The sequence below is a fragment of the Panulirus ornatus genome, chromosome 8 (assembly GCF_036320965.1).
Source record: "Panulirus ornatus isolate Po-2019 chromosome 8, ASM3632096v1, whole genome shotgun sequence".
Lineage (NCBI taxonomy): Eukaryota > Metazoa > Arthropoda > Malacostraca > Decapoda > Palinuridae > Panulirus > Panulirus ornatus.
The window spans coordinates 2,237,817-2,258,576 of NC_092231.1; the positions used below are offsets into that span (position 1 = coordinate 2,237,817).

At 39.6% G+C, this 20,760-nt stretch overlaps 1 protein-coding gene across 1 annotated transcript in view; it reads left to right on the top strand.

The window, feature by feature from the left end:
- The window catches only part of LOC139749725 (suppressor of lurcher protein 1-like), a 58,750-nt gene extending 43,304 nt beyond the window's left edge, over positions 1 to 15,446 (top strand). The window contains exons 3-9 of the mRNA XM_071663905.1: positions 2,740 to 2,950; positions 6,062 to 6,243; positions 8,190 to 8,294; positions 9,424 to 9,526; positions 10,586 to 10,679; positions 11,948 to 12,092; positions 13,254 to 15,446. Coding sequence (XP_071520006.1) covers positions 2,740 to 2,950; positions 6,062 to 6,243; positions 8,190 to 8,294; positions 9,424 to 9,526; positions 10,586 to 10,679; positions 11,948 to 12,092; positions 13,254 to 13,339 — 926 coding nt within the window. The 3' untranslated portion in view covers positions 13,340 to 15,446. The remainder of the gene's footprint in view (positions 1 to 2,739; positions 2,951 to 6,061; positions 6,244 to 8,189; positions 8,295 to 9,423; positions 9,527 to 10,585; positions 10,680 to 11,947; positions 12,093 to 13,253) is intronic.
- The last annotated feature ends 5,314 nt before the right edge of the window (positions 15,447 to 20,760 follow it).

Genomic DNA, 20,760 nt, shown 5'->3' on the forward strand with positions numbered 1-20,760 from the left:
TAACCATGAGAGACTTGACTCCCGTATGTCGTGGAGGTCAAGTGGCTTGAGCCTCAGACGTTCCGTTGATTCATCTCTATACATGAGCTTCCATCATCGCAGACCCCCCCTCCCCCTCTCCCCTCCCCTCCCCTAGACCATCTGTGGCTATGAAGCATCTTGATCTCTGAAGACCCGATGTTCTGTGCAGCTCTAGATGTGGTGTGAGCCACAATGAACCTCTGAGACTAGCTATGTTGTGTGGTTCGACGTCCAATAATTTGGTTCACCGAGACCTGGAGGCTCTTGTGGTTCGACTAGTCCTGAGACCCGTTGGTTCATGTGGTTCGATCCGTGATACCTCTGTCTTGGGACTCGTTGTTTCGTGTGGGTCGATGTGAGGCAGTCTGACCCAGCAAGACCTGGCCTGACCTATCTCCCCATCTCTCACTCAGGCAAGCCTCTCTCTAAGTTTATCTCCTCATAATCTTCCTATTCCCCTCCTCTTCCTCAGGCTTACTGGTGAGCTTCGCTGTCTCGCAGCTTTTTCCAATACACTCGAGTTTACGAGGTGACGCCTATATCACTCTTCCTTTATTTACTCGTACAGTGTGTGTCGGCTATCTCCTGCCAAGGGAAAACCTCCTAGTGGTTTTATAGGAAATCGAAGCCTTTCGCCCATTAAACCGTTATGGAAATAGATTTTCCATGTAGATTGCCATCTAAATTACAGTAGAATTATGGTCCTGGAAAAATTTCTCGATTAGAGTATTTCTTTCCAGTTCTGCCATTTACTTTACGGTAGAATTAGTTTTTCACATGTTTTGGTTGATCATGAGGCGCGCGTCACACACTCGTCAACATGAAACTACCATTCCTCAAAACGCTTTTCTGTACTAACTGAAAATTCTTAAACTTTTGTCAAACCTTCGCGAAATTCCCTTTGTTTCCTGGAGGAGAGAAATTGGAGGGGAATGAGGCTTCTTCATGAGAAATAAGAGCAATATATCTTCGTTTCCGGTGACAACCACGGGGACGATATTGTGATGGAGGGAAGCCAAGTATCACCACACGTCCCCGATGGTCCGGATATAGTTGCTAAATTTATTCCTCTTCATATCATGATACTATACTGGTCCATATTGCTTTATATAACGTAATCATATACTGCTGTAGAAATCATTATTATATAACTTTTATGATGGTAAAATTTGCTCTCTATATCATAATTATCGGAGCTCTGTTGTGTCTATAGGTTATAATATAAATGATAACATTAATAATAATAATTATTATCATTATCATTATTATTATTATTATTCGTACACCTTGAGGTTAATAAATGTACTCCTTTGATCCTTTGAGCAGGACGGTACGACCCATACCCAAGGGTCGAACCGTTGAGCTCAAGGCATTAAGAAAATAACATATCATTGACCTACTATACCATATTTCATTTTGTAATATTTTGATATACATTATCATTCCGGTTTGTACGATCACGTGACTTCCTGGGTGATTAATTTTCTCTGATTAATGACAGCAATTCTGTCATTTGTTTGTCTTCTGAACTTCTCTCTCTTGACTGTCCACTCAAATTCTCATTATCTGCATTTCTAACTTATTCGTTGCTTCAATGTTCTTCAAACTAGCAACTCTAGCATCTTGTTCCAGTGTTCCTCTAGCCCTCTCTATACTGTTCCAGCGTTCCTCTAGCCCATCTCGATCATGTGCCACTATTCCTGTAGTTCGTACCTTAATTGACTGCCCTAGATTAACTACTCTCTTCTCTGCCTCACCAGTTCGTCTCTCACTTCAGTGTTCCTCGAAGTTGTTTCTCACTCCACTGTCCTAACTTAAACCAAACTCGCCATGACTCTCACTTCTCGCTTCACAAGTGTCAGCTGGCCGCAATGATACAGCTCGTGCCAGATTTTAAGTCACTTTGAGTTCGATTCAGGAGACATAGGTAAATTAAGTGGGTTCCTCTCACACTCTGAGGCTACTTCTGCTGTTATTGAACACTGAGCAAATCCTAAAGGCTGATAACTCATGGTTTTCGTGAGTTGTGGCGACGAATTACAAGTACATATTTACTGCTTTATTTTTATATCATAGTCGTTGTTCTTGGATGTGACGGCTGTTGATCACTGAAAGGTCCAGAAGGCGGAGAGTGTATTAATTCAGACATTACTGTTGTGTTAATGACAATGGAATGTCCCTCCCAAGAGGGGGTTATGAGCAACACTATAAATGCATTTGGAACATATTTCATAAAATCAAGTCGACAACTTACGTTATTTGTGCGTCCGGTTTGTGTAAAGATTATATTCTCCAGTTATCTTTTCAGTATTCGTAGACTTTTGTACCATCTCCACACTGACCTGTATGTTCTCATCTCTTCCACGATCGCAAAAAAAACCGGTGGTCTGTTGCTGTTTGCTTTCTCTTGTAATCCTTTGTGAATCGGTTTATATACAAGCAGTAATGGGAGAGTTAGTGGGTGTGACATGGTTATTTTGTCACAAATCTGTTATTCTCTGGAAGACCAGTTCTCAGACGTGCTGCTACACCGCCGAGCGAACATAATGGAACTAGTTGTCAGTAATCTAGCCTCGCAACGCTCAGTAAACACACCATTATAAAAGATTCAGTGCTGGTCTGGTCTTTTCTAATTTTCTTAATGCTGTATGATATTTCTGGGGTTAACATGCCCTTCAGAATTTCAACACGAGTACCATTAATCTTCATCCTTGACAGTTTTCAGCTGCAACGAGGTGGTGGAGGCGTGGCTAGGCTCCGCCGGGGAGTGGCGAGGCATGAACGGCTCGCTGGAGAGCCCCAACTTCCCCAGGCCATACCCAGCCAGGCTACAGTGTAGGGTGGACTTAAAGGCGCCTCCAGAACACCGGATCCAACTGGCTTTCACACACTTCCTGCTCTTCCATCCACTCAACCTCTCCAACCGCAAGTACGTCCATTAGCCCATTGCCTTTACTTCTGTGTGTACATGATGGTCTAGATAGGTTTCCGCTTGCGTATATAGAGAGTGTAAGAAGTCATTAATTCTTGGCTTAAGGATCTTTTCTCTGGCTGTAGCTTGACGCAGCTGTAGTTTACAATACTACACAAGTTTTTACACACTACCTCCCCCATCAAGGGAAACCATCTACTCACAACTGCATCTCCTTACCCCATTACAGACACACACGATTGTATGTTAGTTCATAAGACCAGTCAGAACGCACCATAAACTACTCCCACCACATTAACCACTAACAATACTATTACCATTACTACAACGACAACAACAACTACTACTGTGGGGTTCCCTTATCATTGTCTAGCAATAACAAATTATTCTGAACTTTAACCAAAAAATTCACTGCGACTTTTCCAACCTAGCTATACCATCCTCCACACAATCTGATCGCCACATTAGGAAGAACCTTGAAAACGAGGCTAATATGATCACCACCATGTCCACACTCTCAGTCGCTGTTCCAGGCAAGCGTCCCCAAAGGCTGACTCTCCTTTCTGTTTACATATTCTAATCCTCATTATCAACTAATCCTAACACGTCGGGATTCCTTTTATAGTTTAAAGAAATGTATTCTGGAGTTGCCTGAAGTCCTTCGTAAGTTTGCAGAACTTCACTCCGCCGTTGTTTTGCTCGCCTCCTACCGCATCTGTAGCTGTCACTTCAACCATATCTGAAGTGCTGGAAATTCATGAAAGTAAACACCTCCATCAACCAGAAAACCACAATGTACTGTTTAATACAGTATGTGTCGCTCTGGTTCTCCTGCCCCACGTTTTTATATCTTTACTCAGCAATTTTATTCTGCTTCTGAAAACTTTGGCTCTTCTTACTGGCTTGGATCTTGGCCTGGTAATCTCCAAACTTTTTAACAAAGTTTGGCATTAGGCACTTCTCTCCAAACTTCTTTCGTTGATTTTCCTTCTCTTCTAATCTCCTTGATCACCTTAGTTTTCCAGCTATAGTGTCTTTAACATTGGTATATGTATCCACCTTTATTCCCATTACATCGAAATTCCCCGAAGATTTGTTCTTACCTTTACCCGTTATCCATCGTAGATTCTCTCATTAACCCCTGATCATGCATACAGACGACAGACGTATGCTCATCTTATGTGATAAAGTGGAGGCAGCTGTCCATACTCCAGTGTTCTTGGTCTTTCGCATTGCACTGTAAAATATGTACACACTGTGCAAAGATCAATTCTCAGTCCCTTGACAATATCAACTGCATTGCTCCTTAGACACCATGAATTTCATTTAATAAACCCGTCCGTCTGTCCTCACTTCCTTGTGATCCATTCATCCGCTTACCAGTATCCTTAAGTGCCCGACGGAGAGGAGAATGGCGTTTGAAACAGAAAATCAAGAGTAGTTTTAAAATGGATTCCTCCAAAAAAGCTTATGTTTTTGAAGTAGGAAGATTATTCTCATAATTCTATACTTAGAAACCAGAGGGTCATTACCAGTTGGTTATTCCATCACTTGCTTAAAAAATAGCGTCATAGTTTAAAATGATGAAGACATGGTAAAGATACTGACAAAGAAAAGAATGATGAAGACATGGCAAAGATACTGACAAAGAAAAGAATGCAAACAGCAACAGACCACTAGGTCCTCTCGAGGCTGTCTATGGCAGCAGAAGAGATCAGAGCCTTAGGCTTAGTGTGGAGAGAGGAGAGGGACAAACACATGACTAAGGAGAAATACCTGTAAGCTTTTCTTATTACAGAAGCGCAACAGCAGTGGACCTGAAGTGACACGGTATCCGTCTCCTTGAAAAGTATTTATTGTGTTGCGTTTAACTGCTCAAGACATCCCAGATGTTAACAATCCGCTTGAAGAAAAAATTATTTACCTCGCTCGAAGTTACACTTTTGCATACATGTTTATATCTGTACTACGAATAAAATCGGAGTGATGTATCCATGAAAAGCTGCTTAGATCAAGATGGTCGAATGTTCAATAATCTCAAATACCTTTGTTAGATCCACACTTAACCTATTTTTTGAGCTTCGTAAAATAAAATCTGGGTAGCTTGCAGCTGTAATATCTTTTTTCCATGTAGCGTAACCAAAACTAAGCACAGAAATGGATTCAAGATGGGAATCACAGATGAATTGTAAGGAATGAAGATTAGTTTGTTAGATATGGATTCCAGTGCTCTGTCGTGTAGACTAATATTTTGTTCGTTTTATTTCTACTGCTTCTCTGCACTCCTTCCTTGGCTTTAAATCATCAGAGATTATTACATCTTTTTCCTGACACATTACGTAGTTCGGCAGAGTTTGTACACTACTTTGTATTTTTGTTTTTACTGATGTGCAAGACTTGGCATTATTAGCATTACGATTCATATGCCACTCGTGCGTGAGTTGTGACTCCAGTATATGTCTGTCTAAGCTTAAGCTGTAAATGTTCAGTATCTCCTTTAACTTTCCCTCTCAGTTTGATGTCTGTTAGTTTTCATATCTCTCAATATAGTCACTGATGTATATCAGGAAGATGGTATATAGAACCATATAACTCCATCTTCACCATTATACCCTATGTACTGTGTACATCACAACTTTTCCATTTTCTTGAAGTCCACCTCCAACTATTCTAAATCTTCCCCACGGTCATTACCCCTCACCCGATCCTTTTGAGTCTAACACGTCTCTCTGTCGTACCTTCATCTTCAGGAGATATTAAGATTTTCAGTTGGGGAACGCGTTATGTGTAGTAAAGTCTCTATTTTTTTTTTTTTTTCTTCTACAGTGCCCATGACTGGGCGAACTGATCATCCACTGTAGTTCAGTTGTTTGTTTGTGTAGCAAAGATTAATTCTTCGCTAGACAGTGTTCAACCTGAAGAAAAACTATAATAGATGCCGAGGTTAGAAAAAAGATCCTATAAGTTTTTTCTTAGACTCTCTCTCTCTCTCTCTCTCTCTCTCTCTCTCTCTCTCTCTCTCTCTCTCTCTCTCTCTCTCTCTCTCTCAGGTCAGGTAGTTCTCTGGCCCAGGTAGTTGCTTACACTCACACTTCCCACCACCGACAGTTGCGACGCTATGGACTCCGTCACCATCTCTGGCGCCAGCAAGAACAAGATCGGGACCTTCTGTGGCGCGGGGGTGCCCCGGCCGGTCATGTCCTCGGGTCCCTACCTCAGCCTCGTCTTCAGGAGCTACACGTCAGGACCTCACGTCACTGGGTACCGGGCCATCTACAAGTTCCTCAGAAGTGAGTCCTGCAGAGGGTTTCAGATAGAGCAGGTAAAGTTCCTGAGAAAAGATACAGATTTAACCCGCAGAAATATTTTCTCGTCGAAATTTTGGTCTTAGAAGAATTACAGTATATTTCCAAGCTGATTTTGTATGTATAACAGAAGATGAGCCACTCGCTAACAGTCAGGTGTAGATGAACTAGTTTAAGATACTGGTGTAAAAGGCTGTTCTAGTATTATCGAAGTGGTAGTTCATTTCAAGATGATATAAACAGTGATACGTGCTTAGGTTCGTAGTTGGTATTCGAATTTTGAGACAGTGAAGCTTTGCTCTGAACAGGTGTGAAATAGGGTTCTGGGGTGCAGACATTATCACGAAGAACTGTAAAGGCTGGGGTGTGTACTGCTGCCTGGGAGTTATATCTCCTGATTGGTACAGGTACTGACTGGTGCTGGGTCATGAAGGGTAGTACAGGTACTGGTGTTGTCATGGGGGATGGTACAGGTGTTGTTGCTGAAGTTTAGATATTTGGATCTTGGTCTTTTATCGATATTTCGCCTCAGCTTCCCAGATAGACTGGCTTGTGGCACGGCAAGAGAGGCAGGGAAGTTTGGCCCAACCTGACGGTCCAAAACTGGACATAACTCGGCAAATATATGGATTGATAATAAATAGTTTTGTAAAATAGAAACTTCATGATTAGTGCAAGATTATTTTTCCATCAAAATGTCTGATCATTTGAAGCTGGGATAGTTTTACCATACAATGTTTAGTCTCATATGTACCATTAAGATTCACTACAGACTAAAACATATTCAAAAGTGGAATTATTTAGGACGATTTTTTTGTTCAAATGATCAACGAGAGTACGAAATGGTCATCAGAAATTTGTTCTTCGTTACGGTAGAAGTGTCGGAAAAGGATCGTCGTATATCATTGTTGTAAGAGTATGCCATGCTCTGTGATGCAGAGAAGACTGCTGTTATAGAACACTTGCATTAATCGAGGCAGACCTATGAAACAGTCTGATGCTTCCAACTACTGAAGCGCCTTATAGGATGCATGCAGATTAAGATGACTGAAGCAGGAGTTGATTATGTGTCAGCGTAATCAGTTCAGTTCCACTCCCACAGAACCCTATGAAGCTTTGAAATTCGACTTTACTCGAATAATTTAGGGATGAATCGATTTCTAATTTGATTAAAAAAAAAATGATTGGCTGGGCCTCTCCCACTATGATACCTGGAGCAGACAGAGCAGTGCTCAGTTCATATAACCCAGTGTCTGTCACTATATAAATTCTAGAAATGGTTCTGAAATCTAAGGAATCTTAGCTAATGTTTTCATTCATTTCAGCAAAGGAGTACTGTAACTGGATATATATCTTTCCCTAAGATACCTAGATACGTAGATTTAGTGTAATGTTTTCCCTTGACTGTTATTTTTGGTTTGGACAAGGTTTCAAAGTTCCTCTTGTTGGATTGCCACAAGATGGGAGATTAAATGTAATATATGCACGATTTAGTGTTCATCAGATTGTCATATTTTGATTTAGGGAGAAGATCTGTTTATTGCTGTATTTTGTGCATACAGTGTTGCACTGTCTGGTTACTTGCTGTATATACAGGTCTACTCTACTGTATGTAGTGATGTGTTGTAATATTGCAGGCCCATATAGTAACGAGAGCCAGCGACACAAGACAATGCTATGTACGACAATTAAGTTTTCTCTGATAGTTAACTTTTCTAAGATTTTTTATTTTGATTTTTGTCGGTCTTCTTATAATCTATTTCATCCTGACAGTTGCATCACTGGTGATATTTATCGGTAATGTGTTTGGAAAATAGTTGGCTGTAGTTTGTAAGTGTATTTTTGTGTGAATTCATTTATGTATGAAGCATATTAATCTGCGTTAATGATTAGTGTCAGTAATGTCGAGTGGTGATTTTTCTCCTGGCCAGACTTCGGCCTCACGACCGGCCAGCAGTTGGACCACCACCCTTGTGTCTTCGAGTACAACTCTACATTGCACCCGACTGGAGAGTTCCACAGCCCAAATCCAGGAGGTACAGCAACAGTTCCATCTTATTTCCCTGAGTTTTACCTGTGTTTCTGGTGAGTTGTGTCGCATATTTACAGTAATGTATCACTAACATGTCCTGCCCTTTTTTCACTATTCATCAGCTATAATTGACAATGTAGGTGATAAGATTTTTGGCGTCGTTTTTGCATTAATACACTGGAAGGCTTGTGTTTTTTTGTGCAAATATGAATGTCATTACGTATATTACAGCCAAGTTTCTCTCTCTCTCTCTCTCTCTCTCTCTCTCTCTCTCTCTCTCTCTCTCTCTCTCTCTCTCTCTCTCTCTCTCTCTCTCTCCTTAAGCGATTGAGAATGCTTCATCACCAGCAGCAGTCCGCTCTGCTGTAAGACATTGCGATGAACTCCATGAGACCCAGGTATCAACTCTATGGAACCTCACCAACGATGCCTCAGCCATCCTGTACACATAACAACATTTTGAGATTAACTATAAAACATGCTTTCACGGAGAGTCGGTAGATCTTTGAGTTTGCAAAAATTTGCCTTTGGAATTTTGACTTTCCTTCTGATACCGATTCCTGTGATAAACCCTTCACATTCCATCCCAGGCAGAACGCTTCTTCCACATACAGGATGATCCTTCAAGAATCCATCTAAACCGTTGTGAACAAGACGTCTTGCAGGGGTTGGTTATATCCTAATGCGTGAGGTTAAGAAACTCTACGATTAAGAAAATATTTGTGAAAACTAAAGCTATAGTTAGATTGACGAAGATAATCACAGTGCTGGCATTAGTGGAAGGACTGGTACATCAAGAGAGATGACAAAGGCGATTCACAAGAAAGAGAGAGAAGGAACATTTTCAGATTGGCTTCCATGGAATGAAGATGTTGGGTATCATTTTGTCTTTATCTGAGAAACTGGGTCTCCTCTGTGTGTCAGAGGTTATAAAACATCCTGACAATTTTTTTCATTGATTCTGACCGACACCATGTTTGAGCCTTGTGTGAAAACTGATTACATTAGATCTCATTAAACTATTTCACATGATTATCTCACTTGTCCTCAGTAGCATCTGGTGACTAGCTCCTTTCTGGCCTCTGGGAACCCTAAGTAACCTTCTTGACCCCTGTCTTGACTCTCCACTGCAGGTATCTACCCTCGCAACACTGTCTGCCACTATATCTTTCGGGGAAGCCGCCACGAGAAGGTTAAACTCGAGTTTAAGTACTTCGACATCGAGGGAGTGGCTCCGTGAGTGGCCATCCCTCTGTGTTGCAGTGTTTTTGTGTTGGTCTAGTGCTTCACTGTTCCTTATGTGTTGTCCTAGCGCTGCAGTGTTCCATATATGTTTTTCTAGTCCTGCAATGTCCCTTATTTGTTGTCCTAGTGCTGCAGTGTTCCTTGTGTGTTGTTCTTGTGCTACATCGTTCCTTATGTACTGTCCTAGTGCAGCAGTGTTCCTTATGTGTTGTTCTAGTGCTGCAGTGTTGTTTATGTTTTCCTAATCCTGCACTGCTCCTTAATTGTTGTCCTAGTGATCCCTTCTGTGTTCTAGTACTGCTATGTTCCTTGCATGTTATCCTAAATCTGCAGTGTTCTCTTTTTTTGTTTTAGTACTTCAGTGTTCCTTCTGTGTTTTCCTAGTGCTACAGTGTTCATTTCCTTTCGTCTTGTCCTAGTGTCAGAGCCTCCCTAGTCCTGAACTGATATTCTAGTGTGTTAAGAATCATTAGTTGACGATGTTGCAATGCCCTTGTATTGCCATCTTGCTGTGAACCTTATTTTCGCTTAGTGTTAGATTCTGTCTCTTGGCCCATTATTACAGTTTTTTGTATGTTGTTGGTCCCTCGTGTATCTGTGTATTTTCATTCAGTTCCCACATCAAATCACTATGATTATCGAAAAGTAATATATTTATATATTTAATCTATTTATTATACTTGATCGCCATTCCCTGCGTCAGCAAGGCAGCGTCAGGAAACAGACGAAGAAAGACCCATCCACTCATATATACATACACGATCATACACGTACGTATACATATCAACATGTACACATATACATACACAGTTCCTCCTTCCATTCCCAGCGCCACTCTGCCCCACAGGAAACAGATCGACACCCTCTAATACACCTTTTTTTTTCTAATCAAAGGTACATAAGATTTCTGTGCAGTTTCAAGTTTCACCTCAGGTGTGGCCAGACTTTGGTGACTCCACTTCATAGACTGATTTATGTTGCAGTAGGTCAATCAAGTACTGATTTATATGTTTTACATTACTGACTAATATTTCTCCCCTTTTTATGTAGGTGCTCAGCCAAAAGTGACAGTGATTATGTAGAGTTCAGCAACCACCCAACACAAGACTTTCTTCCGCGACGATGTGGACGTTTCGCCCCAAAGGTCAGGCTTCATGTGGTCATGTCAAAGAAGGCACCCGAATGTTATCAGTACATTCATACCATTGCATATGTTTACACTCACACTGAATAGAGGAAGTATACACAATTGGACTAGGGCAATCACGGTAGTGTGCAGCACTGGATGAAAGATTTTGAGTAAAATTCGTCTGGGATAAATGTGATGTAGATGCATTTGTGTGTGTGTGTGTGTGTGCAGAATGAGAGATAAGGAGGATAGAGCACCATCATAGATGGCTGACTGATGGGTGAGAAAGGATGTACAGAGTGAAGTTATCAGACAAGTCAATGAAGTTCATGTTGGATGGGAGACTAGTTGTACATTTAAATCCTGATTATAACCATCAATTCTTCTCGTTTCTTTTATTACTAAAATTGTGTCTGGCAGCTCAGTAGCTTCTAGTAGTCTTTTAATGAACTTTCGTCCTTATCTGGTGAATAATCTTCCAAACCAAAAATGATTAGTAATTTGCCTTTGTTGATCTACTTTACTTGCTTTGTCAACCTATGGGACTCAGACTTTCGTAAACTCTCTTTTACCTCACAACTCTAGTCCTGTATGTTCTGTACTTTACTAAACCTTTCTTCAACTAGGTCATAAACATCCTTTATTGTCAACAACTGCACATTGCCCTTGCCACAGCTTCATGTAATTTCCTTTCTTCCTCTGCTGGTATGGCCCCAAGTCTGTCCCACTACATCATTCATGTTCTGTGTCTGCTAATTGACTGCAAAAATTGCACCTTTTTGCCAATAGCTTCTGTCTGTGTTTTCATCCTTAAAACTGAACAGCCTCTACATCTTTAAAACTCACGAGACTGTTTCCTTTCTAATGAATTTTTTCCCACTGATTATGTACCTCTTGAATCCCATCCACTGAACTAAATTTTTTTTCACAACCAATGCCTGTATATTTGAGATCCTTAAGCTCCTCTCATCTCCTGACATCTTTCTGGGTCTTTAAGTTGGTCCTTCAGCTTGTATACTTTAACCTCTAATGGCAAATATGTATGAAAAAAAGTATTTACTTCTGATCCTGTTTCTTTATTAATGCAAAAAGAATCAATAAACTATTGACCTGGTCTTTCATGCTTGGTCTCTCCCTCATGTGCAATTACTGTTTGTGTTACAAGGAGAGAGTTTTACACGTGTTGCCCCATCTATTAACTTGTATACGTGTACCATGTCTTTAGTCCTATGTATGTAACTCACACACACACCTAGTCCATTATTATTTTTCTCATGCCTTAGGTTGTCGAGTCGGAAGGACCCTTTTTCAGAGTAACTTTCCGGAGCAATCACAAGTTCGACGGTACAGGCTTTGCAGCAGCCTTCCAGTTTCTTCCTAATGATGATGACCGCACCATGGCCCGACCCCTCTCTCTTGCCACTGCTGGTATGTATTCAGGTGCTTTGCTTCAACCGAAAATTATATAGTACTAATCAGATCCACAGTTTCCAAGCATGGCTTATCATTGCCACAGTTCCCAAGCATGAATTACCATTGCCACAGTTTCTGTGCATGACTTAACAGTGCCACAGTTTCCAGTCATAATTTACAGATGGCACAATCTCTAAGCATGACTTAAAGGTGCCACTGTTTCCAAGCACAACTTACCACTGCCATAGTATATAAGAATGATTTACAAGTGCCAGTTTCATTGTATGACTTACAGGTGCTACAGTTTCTTAGCATGACTTACCAGTACCACAGTATCCAAGCAAGACTTATTGGTGCCACAGTTTCCAAACATGTCTTTCTAGTGGCTCAGTCTCCAAGCATGAATTAAAGGTGCCACAGTTTCCTAAGATGACTTATCAGTGTTAGTTTCCAAACATGACTTAATCCTGCCAGTTTCCAATCATGACTTATTACTGTCACAGTTTCCGAGCATGACTTTCTAGTGCTACAGTTTCCAAGCATGACTCACCAATGCTACAGTTTCCAAGCATGACTTCCCAGTGCTACAGTTTCCAAGCATGACTCACCAGTGCCACAGTTTCCAAGCATGACTCACCAATGCCACAGTTTCCACACACAACTTTCAAATGCCTCAGTTTGCACGCAAGACTTCTCAGTGTCACAGTTTCCATGTACATCTTACCAGTGCCATGGTTTACAAGCATGTCTTATGACTGCCACAGTTTCCATGCAAGACTTCTCAATGATACAGTTTCCAAGCATATCTTACTAGTTCCAGTTACCACACATGACTTCCCATGCCACAGTTTCCATGTATTTCTTAACAGTGCTGCAGTTCCCAAACAAGACTTCACAGTAACACAGTTTCTAAGCATGACTTACCAGTGCCACAGTTCCAAGCATAATTTAGAAGTATTGACCCATTGAAGAAAATACATTGCTTCTGTCGAAATTTAATCTAAAATTATGCCTTATCTACAAATTCATCCAGTCTATACATCCACCTGATTTTTCTTTCTGCTTTCTCCCTAACTCATTTCACACTGCTGTGGTTCATGTTCCTCATGTAGTTATTCGTCAATATAAATTTCCATCCGAGTCAGGTATATATAAGTATTTGTTCTATACTTTCAGGTGCCGATAGTTGGGCAAGCCTAGCTTTTATATGTGTGATGATAACCACAAGTAAGATTATCATACATCAAGTTTTATTACTTTAAATTTCATCCTTCCTTAAATAACGTTTTTTTCAATAAAAGTATAATGCTGATTTCTCACCATTCGTAACCCATTATAAAATTTTCTTTGGTGCACCATGCACCACTAAGATAATTATTCATGTGGATGTGATTTTCCAGTCACATATGAATAGGAGAAAATCAAAATAAAGCTTTTGGAAATTACAAAATATTCAAGTATTACCTTAGGGAAGGAATGGAAAACACTCTGTATGATGCCGTAGAAGAAAATGTTTCTGTAGCAAGGGAGTATTTCTAGCAAAAAGTAACCAACTTTTCTAACCCTCCATTATGCATGACCAGTCTTTCATCGACCCTACACTCTTCTAAGGTTTCTATCTTCACATATTTCCTTAGCATTGCTCATTATGTACTAAATTTTTTTTCCTTCCTTGTGCCTATTTTCTTGTGTGTGTATACTTTTCTGGTGCACCCTTTTTCTTTAGCGTATTCCTACTTCTCTGAGCTTAAGGATGCAACAGTTTACTCGTTCAGTAACCTATTCCTTTGTATCATCTACAAATAATTCATCTTCACTCAAAACTACATCTTACATGCTGGGTCATCCACCCTCTTAAAAGCAAATATATCAAACTAGCAAACAGCACTCAAAACATTCTCTTGCTGCTTAGCTAACTTAAACACTCGACACCTACACAATGAAACAAAAATTTTCCCAGTATAATACTACCTTAATATGCTCTGCATTCGATTCTTTTCAGTAGCACTAGTTGGGCAAGCCTAGCTTTAATATGTGTGATGATAACAACAAGTAAGATTATCATACATCAAGTTTTATTACTTTAAATTTCATCCTTCCTTAAATAACATTTTTTTTCAATAAAAGTCTAATGCTGATTTCTCACCATTCGTAACCAATTATAAAATTTTCTTTGGTGCAACATGCACCACTAAGTTAATTATTCATGTGGATGTGATTTTCCAGTCACATATGAATAGGAGAAAATAAAAAGAAAGCTTTTGGAAATAAGAAAATATTCAAGTATTACCTTAGGGAAGGAATGGAAAACATTCTGTATGATGCCGTAGAAGAAAATGTTTCTGTAGCAAGGGAGTATTTCTAGCAAAAAGTAACCAACTTTTCTAACCCTCCATTATGCATGACCAGTCTTTCATCGACCCTACACTCTTCTAAAGTTTTTTTTTTTTTTTTTTCTTTTTTTTTCTCCTGTGTTTGCGAGGTAGCGCAAGGAAACAGACGAAAGAAATGGCCCAACCCACCCCCATACACATGTATATACATACGTCCACACACGCAAATATACATACCTACACAGCTTTCCATGGTTTACCCCAGACGCTACACATGCCTTGATTCAATCCACTGACAGCACGTCAACCCCAGTATACCACGTCGCTCCAATTCACTCTATTCCTTGCCCTCCTTTCACCCTCCTGCATGTTCAGGCCCCAATCACACAAAATCTTTTTCACTCCATCTTTCCACCTCCAATTTGGTCTCCCTCTTCTCCTCGTTCCCTCCACCTCCGACACATATATCCTCTTAGTCAATCTTTCCTCACTCATTCTCTCCATGTGACCAAACCATTTCAAAACACCCTCTTCTGCTCTCTCAACCACGCTCTTTTTATTTCCACACATCTCTCTTACCCTTACGTTACTTACTCGATCAAACCACCTCACACCACACATTGTCCTCAAACATCTCATTTCCAGCACATCCATCCTCCTGCGCACAACTCTATCCATAGTCCACGCCTCGCAACCATACAACATTGTTGGAACCACTATTCCTTCAAACATACCCATTTTTGCTTTCCGAGATAATGTTCTCGACTTCCACACATTCTTCAAGGCTCCCAGAATTTTCGTCCCCTCCCCCACCCTATGATCCACTTCCGCTTCCATGTTTCCATCCGCTGCCAGATCCACTCCCAGATATCTAAAACACTTCACTTCCTCCAGTTTTTCTCCATTCAAACTCACCTCCCAATTGACTTGACCCTCAACCCTACTGTACCTAATAACCTTGCTCTTATTCACATTTACTCTTAACTTTCTTCTTTCACACACTTTACCAAACTCAGTCACCAGCTTCTGCAGTTTCTCACATGAATCAGCCACCAGCGCTGTATCATCAGCGAACAACAACTGACTCACTTCCCAAGCTCTCTCATCCCCAACAGACTTCATACTTGCCCCTCTTTCCAAAACTCTTGCATTCACCTCCCTAACAACCCCATCCATAAACAAATTAAACAACCATGGAGACATCACACACCCCTGCCGCAAACCTACATTCACTGAGAACCAATCACTTTCCTCTCTTCCTACACGTACACATGCCTTACATCCTCGATAAAAACTTTTCACTGCTTCTAACAACTTGCCTCCCACACCATATATTCTTAATACCTTCCACAGAGCATCTCTATCAACTCTATCATATGCCTTCTCCAGATCCATAAATGCTACATACAAATCCATTTGCTTTTCTAAGTATTTCTCACATACATTCTTCAAAGCAAACACCTGATCCACACATCCTCTACCACTTCTGAAACCACACTGCTCTTCCCCAATCTGATGCTCTGTACATGCCTTCACCCTCTCAATCAGTACCCTCCCATATAATTTGCCAGGAATACTCAACAAACTTATACCTCTGTAATTTGAGCACTCACTCTTATCCCCTTTGCCTTTGTACAATGGCACTATGCAAGCATTCTGCCAATCCTCAGGCACCTCACCATGAGTCATACATACATTAAATAACCTTACCAACCAGTCAACAATACAGTCACCCCCTTTTTTAATAAATTCCACTGCAATACCATCCAGACCTGTTGCCTTGCCGGCTTTCATCTTCCGCAAAGCTTTTACTACCTCTTCTCTGTTTACCAAATCATTTTCCCTAACCCTCGCACTTTGCACACCACCTCGACCAAAACACCTTATATCTGCCACTCTATCATCAAACACATTCAACAAACCTTCAAAATACTCACTCCATCTCCTTCTCACATCACCACTACTTGTTATCACCTCCCCATTTGCGCCCTTCACTGAAGTTCCCATTTGCTCCCTTGTCTTACGCACTTTATTTACCTCCTTCCAGAACATCTTTTTATTCTCCCTAAAATTTAATGATACTCTCTCACTTGCCCTTTTTTTCACCTCTAGCACCTTTCTCTTGACCTCCTGTCTCTTTCTTTTATACGTCTCCCACTCAATTTCATTTTTTCCCTGCAAAAATCGTCCAAATGCCTCTCTCTTCTCTTTCACTAATACTCTTACTTCTTCATCCCACCACTCACTACCCTTTCTAATCAACCCACCTCCCACTCTCCTCATGCCACAAGCATCTTTTGCACAATCCATCACTGATTCCCTAAATACATCCCATTCCTCCCCCACTCCCCTTACTTCTATCTTCACATATTTCCTTAGCATTGCTCATTATGTACTAAATTTTTTTTCCTTCCTTGTGCTTTTCTCTGTGTGTATACTTTTCTGGTACACCCTTTTTCCTTAGCATATTCTTACTTCTTTGAGCTTAAGGATACAACAGAGTACTCGTTCAGTAACCTATTCCTTTGTATCATCTACAAATAATTCATCTCAAAACTACTTCTTCCATGCTGGGTCATCCACCCTCTTAAAAGCAAATATATCAAACCAACAAACTGCACTCAAAACATTCTCTTGCTGCTTAGCTAACTTAAACACTCGATACCTCCACAGTGAAACAAAAATTTGCCCAGTATAATACTACCTTAATATGCTCTGCACTCGATTCTTTTCAGTAGCACAAGTTGGGCAAGCCTAGCTTTAAATGTGTGATGATGATAACAAGTAAGATTATCATACATCAAGTTTTATTACTTTAAATTTCATCCTTCCTTAATTAATGTTTTTTTTCAATAAAAGTCCAATGCTGATTTCTCACCATTCGTAACCCATTATAAAATTTTCTTTGGCGCAACATGCACCACTAAGTTAATTATTCATGTGGATGTGATTTTCCAGTCACATATGAATAGGAGAAAATCAAAAGAAAGCTTTTGGAAATAAGAAAATATTCAAGTATTACCTTAGGGAAGGAATGGAAAACATTCTGTATGATGCTGTAGAAGAAAATGTTTCTGTAGCAAGGGAATATTTCTAGCAAAAAGTAACCAACTTTTCTAACCCTCCATTATGCATGACCAGTCTTTCATCGACCCTACACTCTTCTAAAGTTTCTATCTTCACATATTTCATTAGCATTGCTCATTATGTACTAAATTTTTTTTCCTTCCTTGTGCCTATTTTCTCTGTGTGTATACCTTTCTGGTACACCCTTTTTCCTAAGCATATTCTTACTTCTTTGAGCTTAAGGATACAACAGTTTACTCATTCAGTAACCTATTCCTTTGTATCATCTACAAATAATTCATCTCAAAACTACCTCTTCCATGCTGGGTCATCCACCCTCTTAAAAGCAAATATATCAAACTAGCAAACAGCACTCAAAACATTCTCTTGCTGCTTAGCAAACTTAAACACTCGATACCTCCACAGTGAAACAAAAATTTTCCCAGTATAATACTAACTTAATATGCTCTGCACATGATTCTTTTCAATACCACTAGTTGGGCAAGCCTAGCTTTTATATGTGTGATGATAACCACAAGTAAGATTATCATACATCAAGTTTTATTACTTTAAATTTCATCCTTCCTTAAATAACGTTTTTTCAATAAAAGTATAATGCTGATTTCTCACCATTTGTAACCCATTATAAAATTTTCTTTGGTGCAACATGCACCACTAAGATAATTATTCATGTGGATGTGATTTTCCAGTCACATATGAATAGGAGAAAATCAAAAGAAAGCTTTTGGAAATAAGAAAATATTCAAGTATTACCTTAGGGAAGGAATGGAAACATTCTGTATGATGCCGTAGAAGAAAATGTTTCTGTAGCAAGGGAGTATTTCTAGCAGAACGTAACCAACTTTTCTAACCCTCCATTATGCATGACCAGTCTTTCATCAACCCTACACTATTTTAAGGTTTCTATCTTCACATATTTCCTTAGCATTGCTTATTATGTACTAAATTTTTTTTCCTTCCTTGTGCCTATTTTCTCTGTGTGTATACTTTTCTGGTACACCCTTTTTCCTTAGCATATTCTTACTTCTTTGAGCTTAAGGATGCAACAGTTTACTCGTTCAGTAACCTATTCCTTTGTATCATCTACAAATAATTCATCTTCACTCAAAACTACATCTTACATGCTGGGTCATCCACCCTCTTAAAAGCAAATATATCAAACTAGCAAGCAACACGGAACAGCACTCAAAACATTCTCTTGCTGCTTAACTAACTTAAACACTCGACATCTACACAATGAAACAAAAATTTTCCCAGTATAATACTACCTTAATATGCTCTGCACTCGATTCTTATCAATAGCACTAGTTGGGCAAGCCAAGCTTTTATATGTGTGATGATAACCACAAGTTAGATAATCATACATCATGTTTTATTAAATTTCATCCTTCCTTAATTAACATTTTTTCAATAAAAGTCTAATGGTGATTTCTCACCATTCATAACCCATTATAAAATTTTCTTTGGTGCAACATGCACCACTAAGTTAATTATTCATGTGGATGTGATTTTCCAGTCACATATGAATAGGAGAAAATCAGAAGAAAGCCTTTGAATATTCTTACTTCTTTGAGCTTAAGGATGCAACAGTTTACTCGTTCAGTAACCTATTCCTTTGTATCATCTACAAATAATTCATCTTCACTCAAAACTACATCTTACATGCTGGGTCATCCACCCTCTTAAAAGCAAATATATCAAACTAGCAAGCAACACGGAACAGCACTCAAAACATTCTCTTGCTGCTTAACTAACTTAAACACTCGACATCTACACAATGAAACAAAAATTTTCCCAGTATAATACTACCTTAATATGCTCTGCACTCGATTCTTATCAATAGCACTAGTTGGGCAAGCCAAGCTTTTATATGTGTGATGATAACCACAAGTTAGATAATCATACATCATGTTTTATTAAATTTCATCCTTCCTTAATTAACATTTTTTCAATAAAAGTCTAATGGTGATTTCTCACCATTCGTAACCCATTATAAAATTTTCTTTGGTGCAACATGCACCACTAAGTTAATTATTCATGTGGATGTGATTTTCCAGTCACATATGAATAGGAGAAAATCAGAAGAAAGCTTTTGGAAATAAGAAAATGTTCAAGTATTACCTTAGGGAAGGAATGGAAAACATTCTTTATGATGCCGTAGAAGAAAATGCTTCTGTAGCAAGGAAGTATTTCTAACAGAAAGTAACCAACTTTTCTAACCCTCCATTATGCATGACCAGTCTTTCATTGACCCTACACTCTTTTGAGGTTTCTATCTTCACATATTTCCGTACCATTGCTCATTATGTACTAAATTTTTTTTCCTTCCTTGTGCCTATTTTCTCTGTGTGTATACTTTTCTGGTACACCCTTTTTCCTTAGCATATTCTTACTTCTTTGAGCTTTAGGATGCAACAGTTTACTCGTTCAGTAACCCATTCCTTTGTATCATCTACAAATAATTCATCTTCACTCAAAACTACATCTTACATGATGGGTCATCCACCCTCTTAAAAGCAAATATATCAAACCAGCAAACAACACAAAACATTCTCTTGCTGCTTAGCTGACTTAAACACCCGACACCTACACAATGAAACAAAAATTTTCCCAGTATAATACTACCTTAATATGCTCTGCACTCGATTCTTTTCAATAGCACTAGACCCTTTTCACTGAAACTACTTCAGAACAAACCACCAGCCCCCAAACTGAAATAAGACTGCCTCTGATTCACACATCAGTTATCTATACTTAGACTCCCTAACAAATGCAACACAGACAAAACAATTATTTATCTGTTATACCTGATCACCGTTTCCTGCGTTAGCGAGGTAGCGCCAGGAAACAGACGAAGAATGGCCCATCCACTCATATATATACATGAATGCCCATACATTTATGTATGGGCATGCATGCCTTCATCCATTCCTTGTGCTACCCCACTCCATAGGAAACAGCATTGCTATCCCCTGCTTCAGTAAGGTAGTAGCACCAGGAAAATGGACAGAAAAGGCCACTTTCGTTCACACTCAGTCTCTAGCTGTCACGTGGAAGACTATAGTCCTAGCACAAGTGAGATGGTCTGGGGAGGAGGATTTGGAAATGGTTGAGGTGGTCTGGGGAGGAGGATTTGGAAATGGTTGAGGTGGTTTGGGGAGGAGGATTTGGAAATTGTTGAGGTACCTAAAAAAAAGATGTTAACAGAATATTAATATGACTTGACCCATTCTAGGCTCCTGGTCCTGATGAAATGTGCTAAA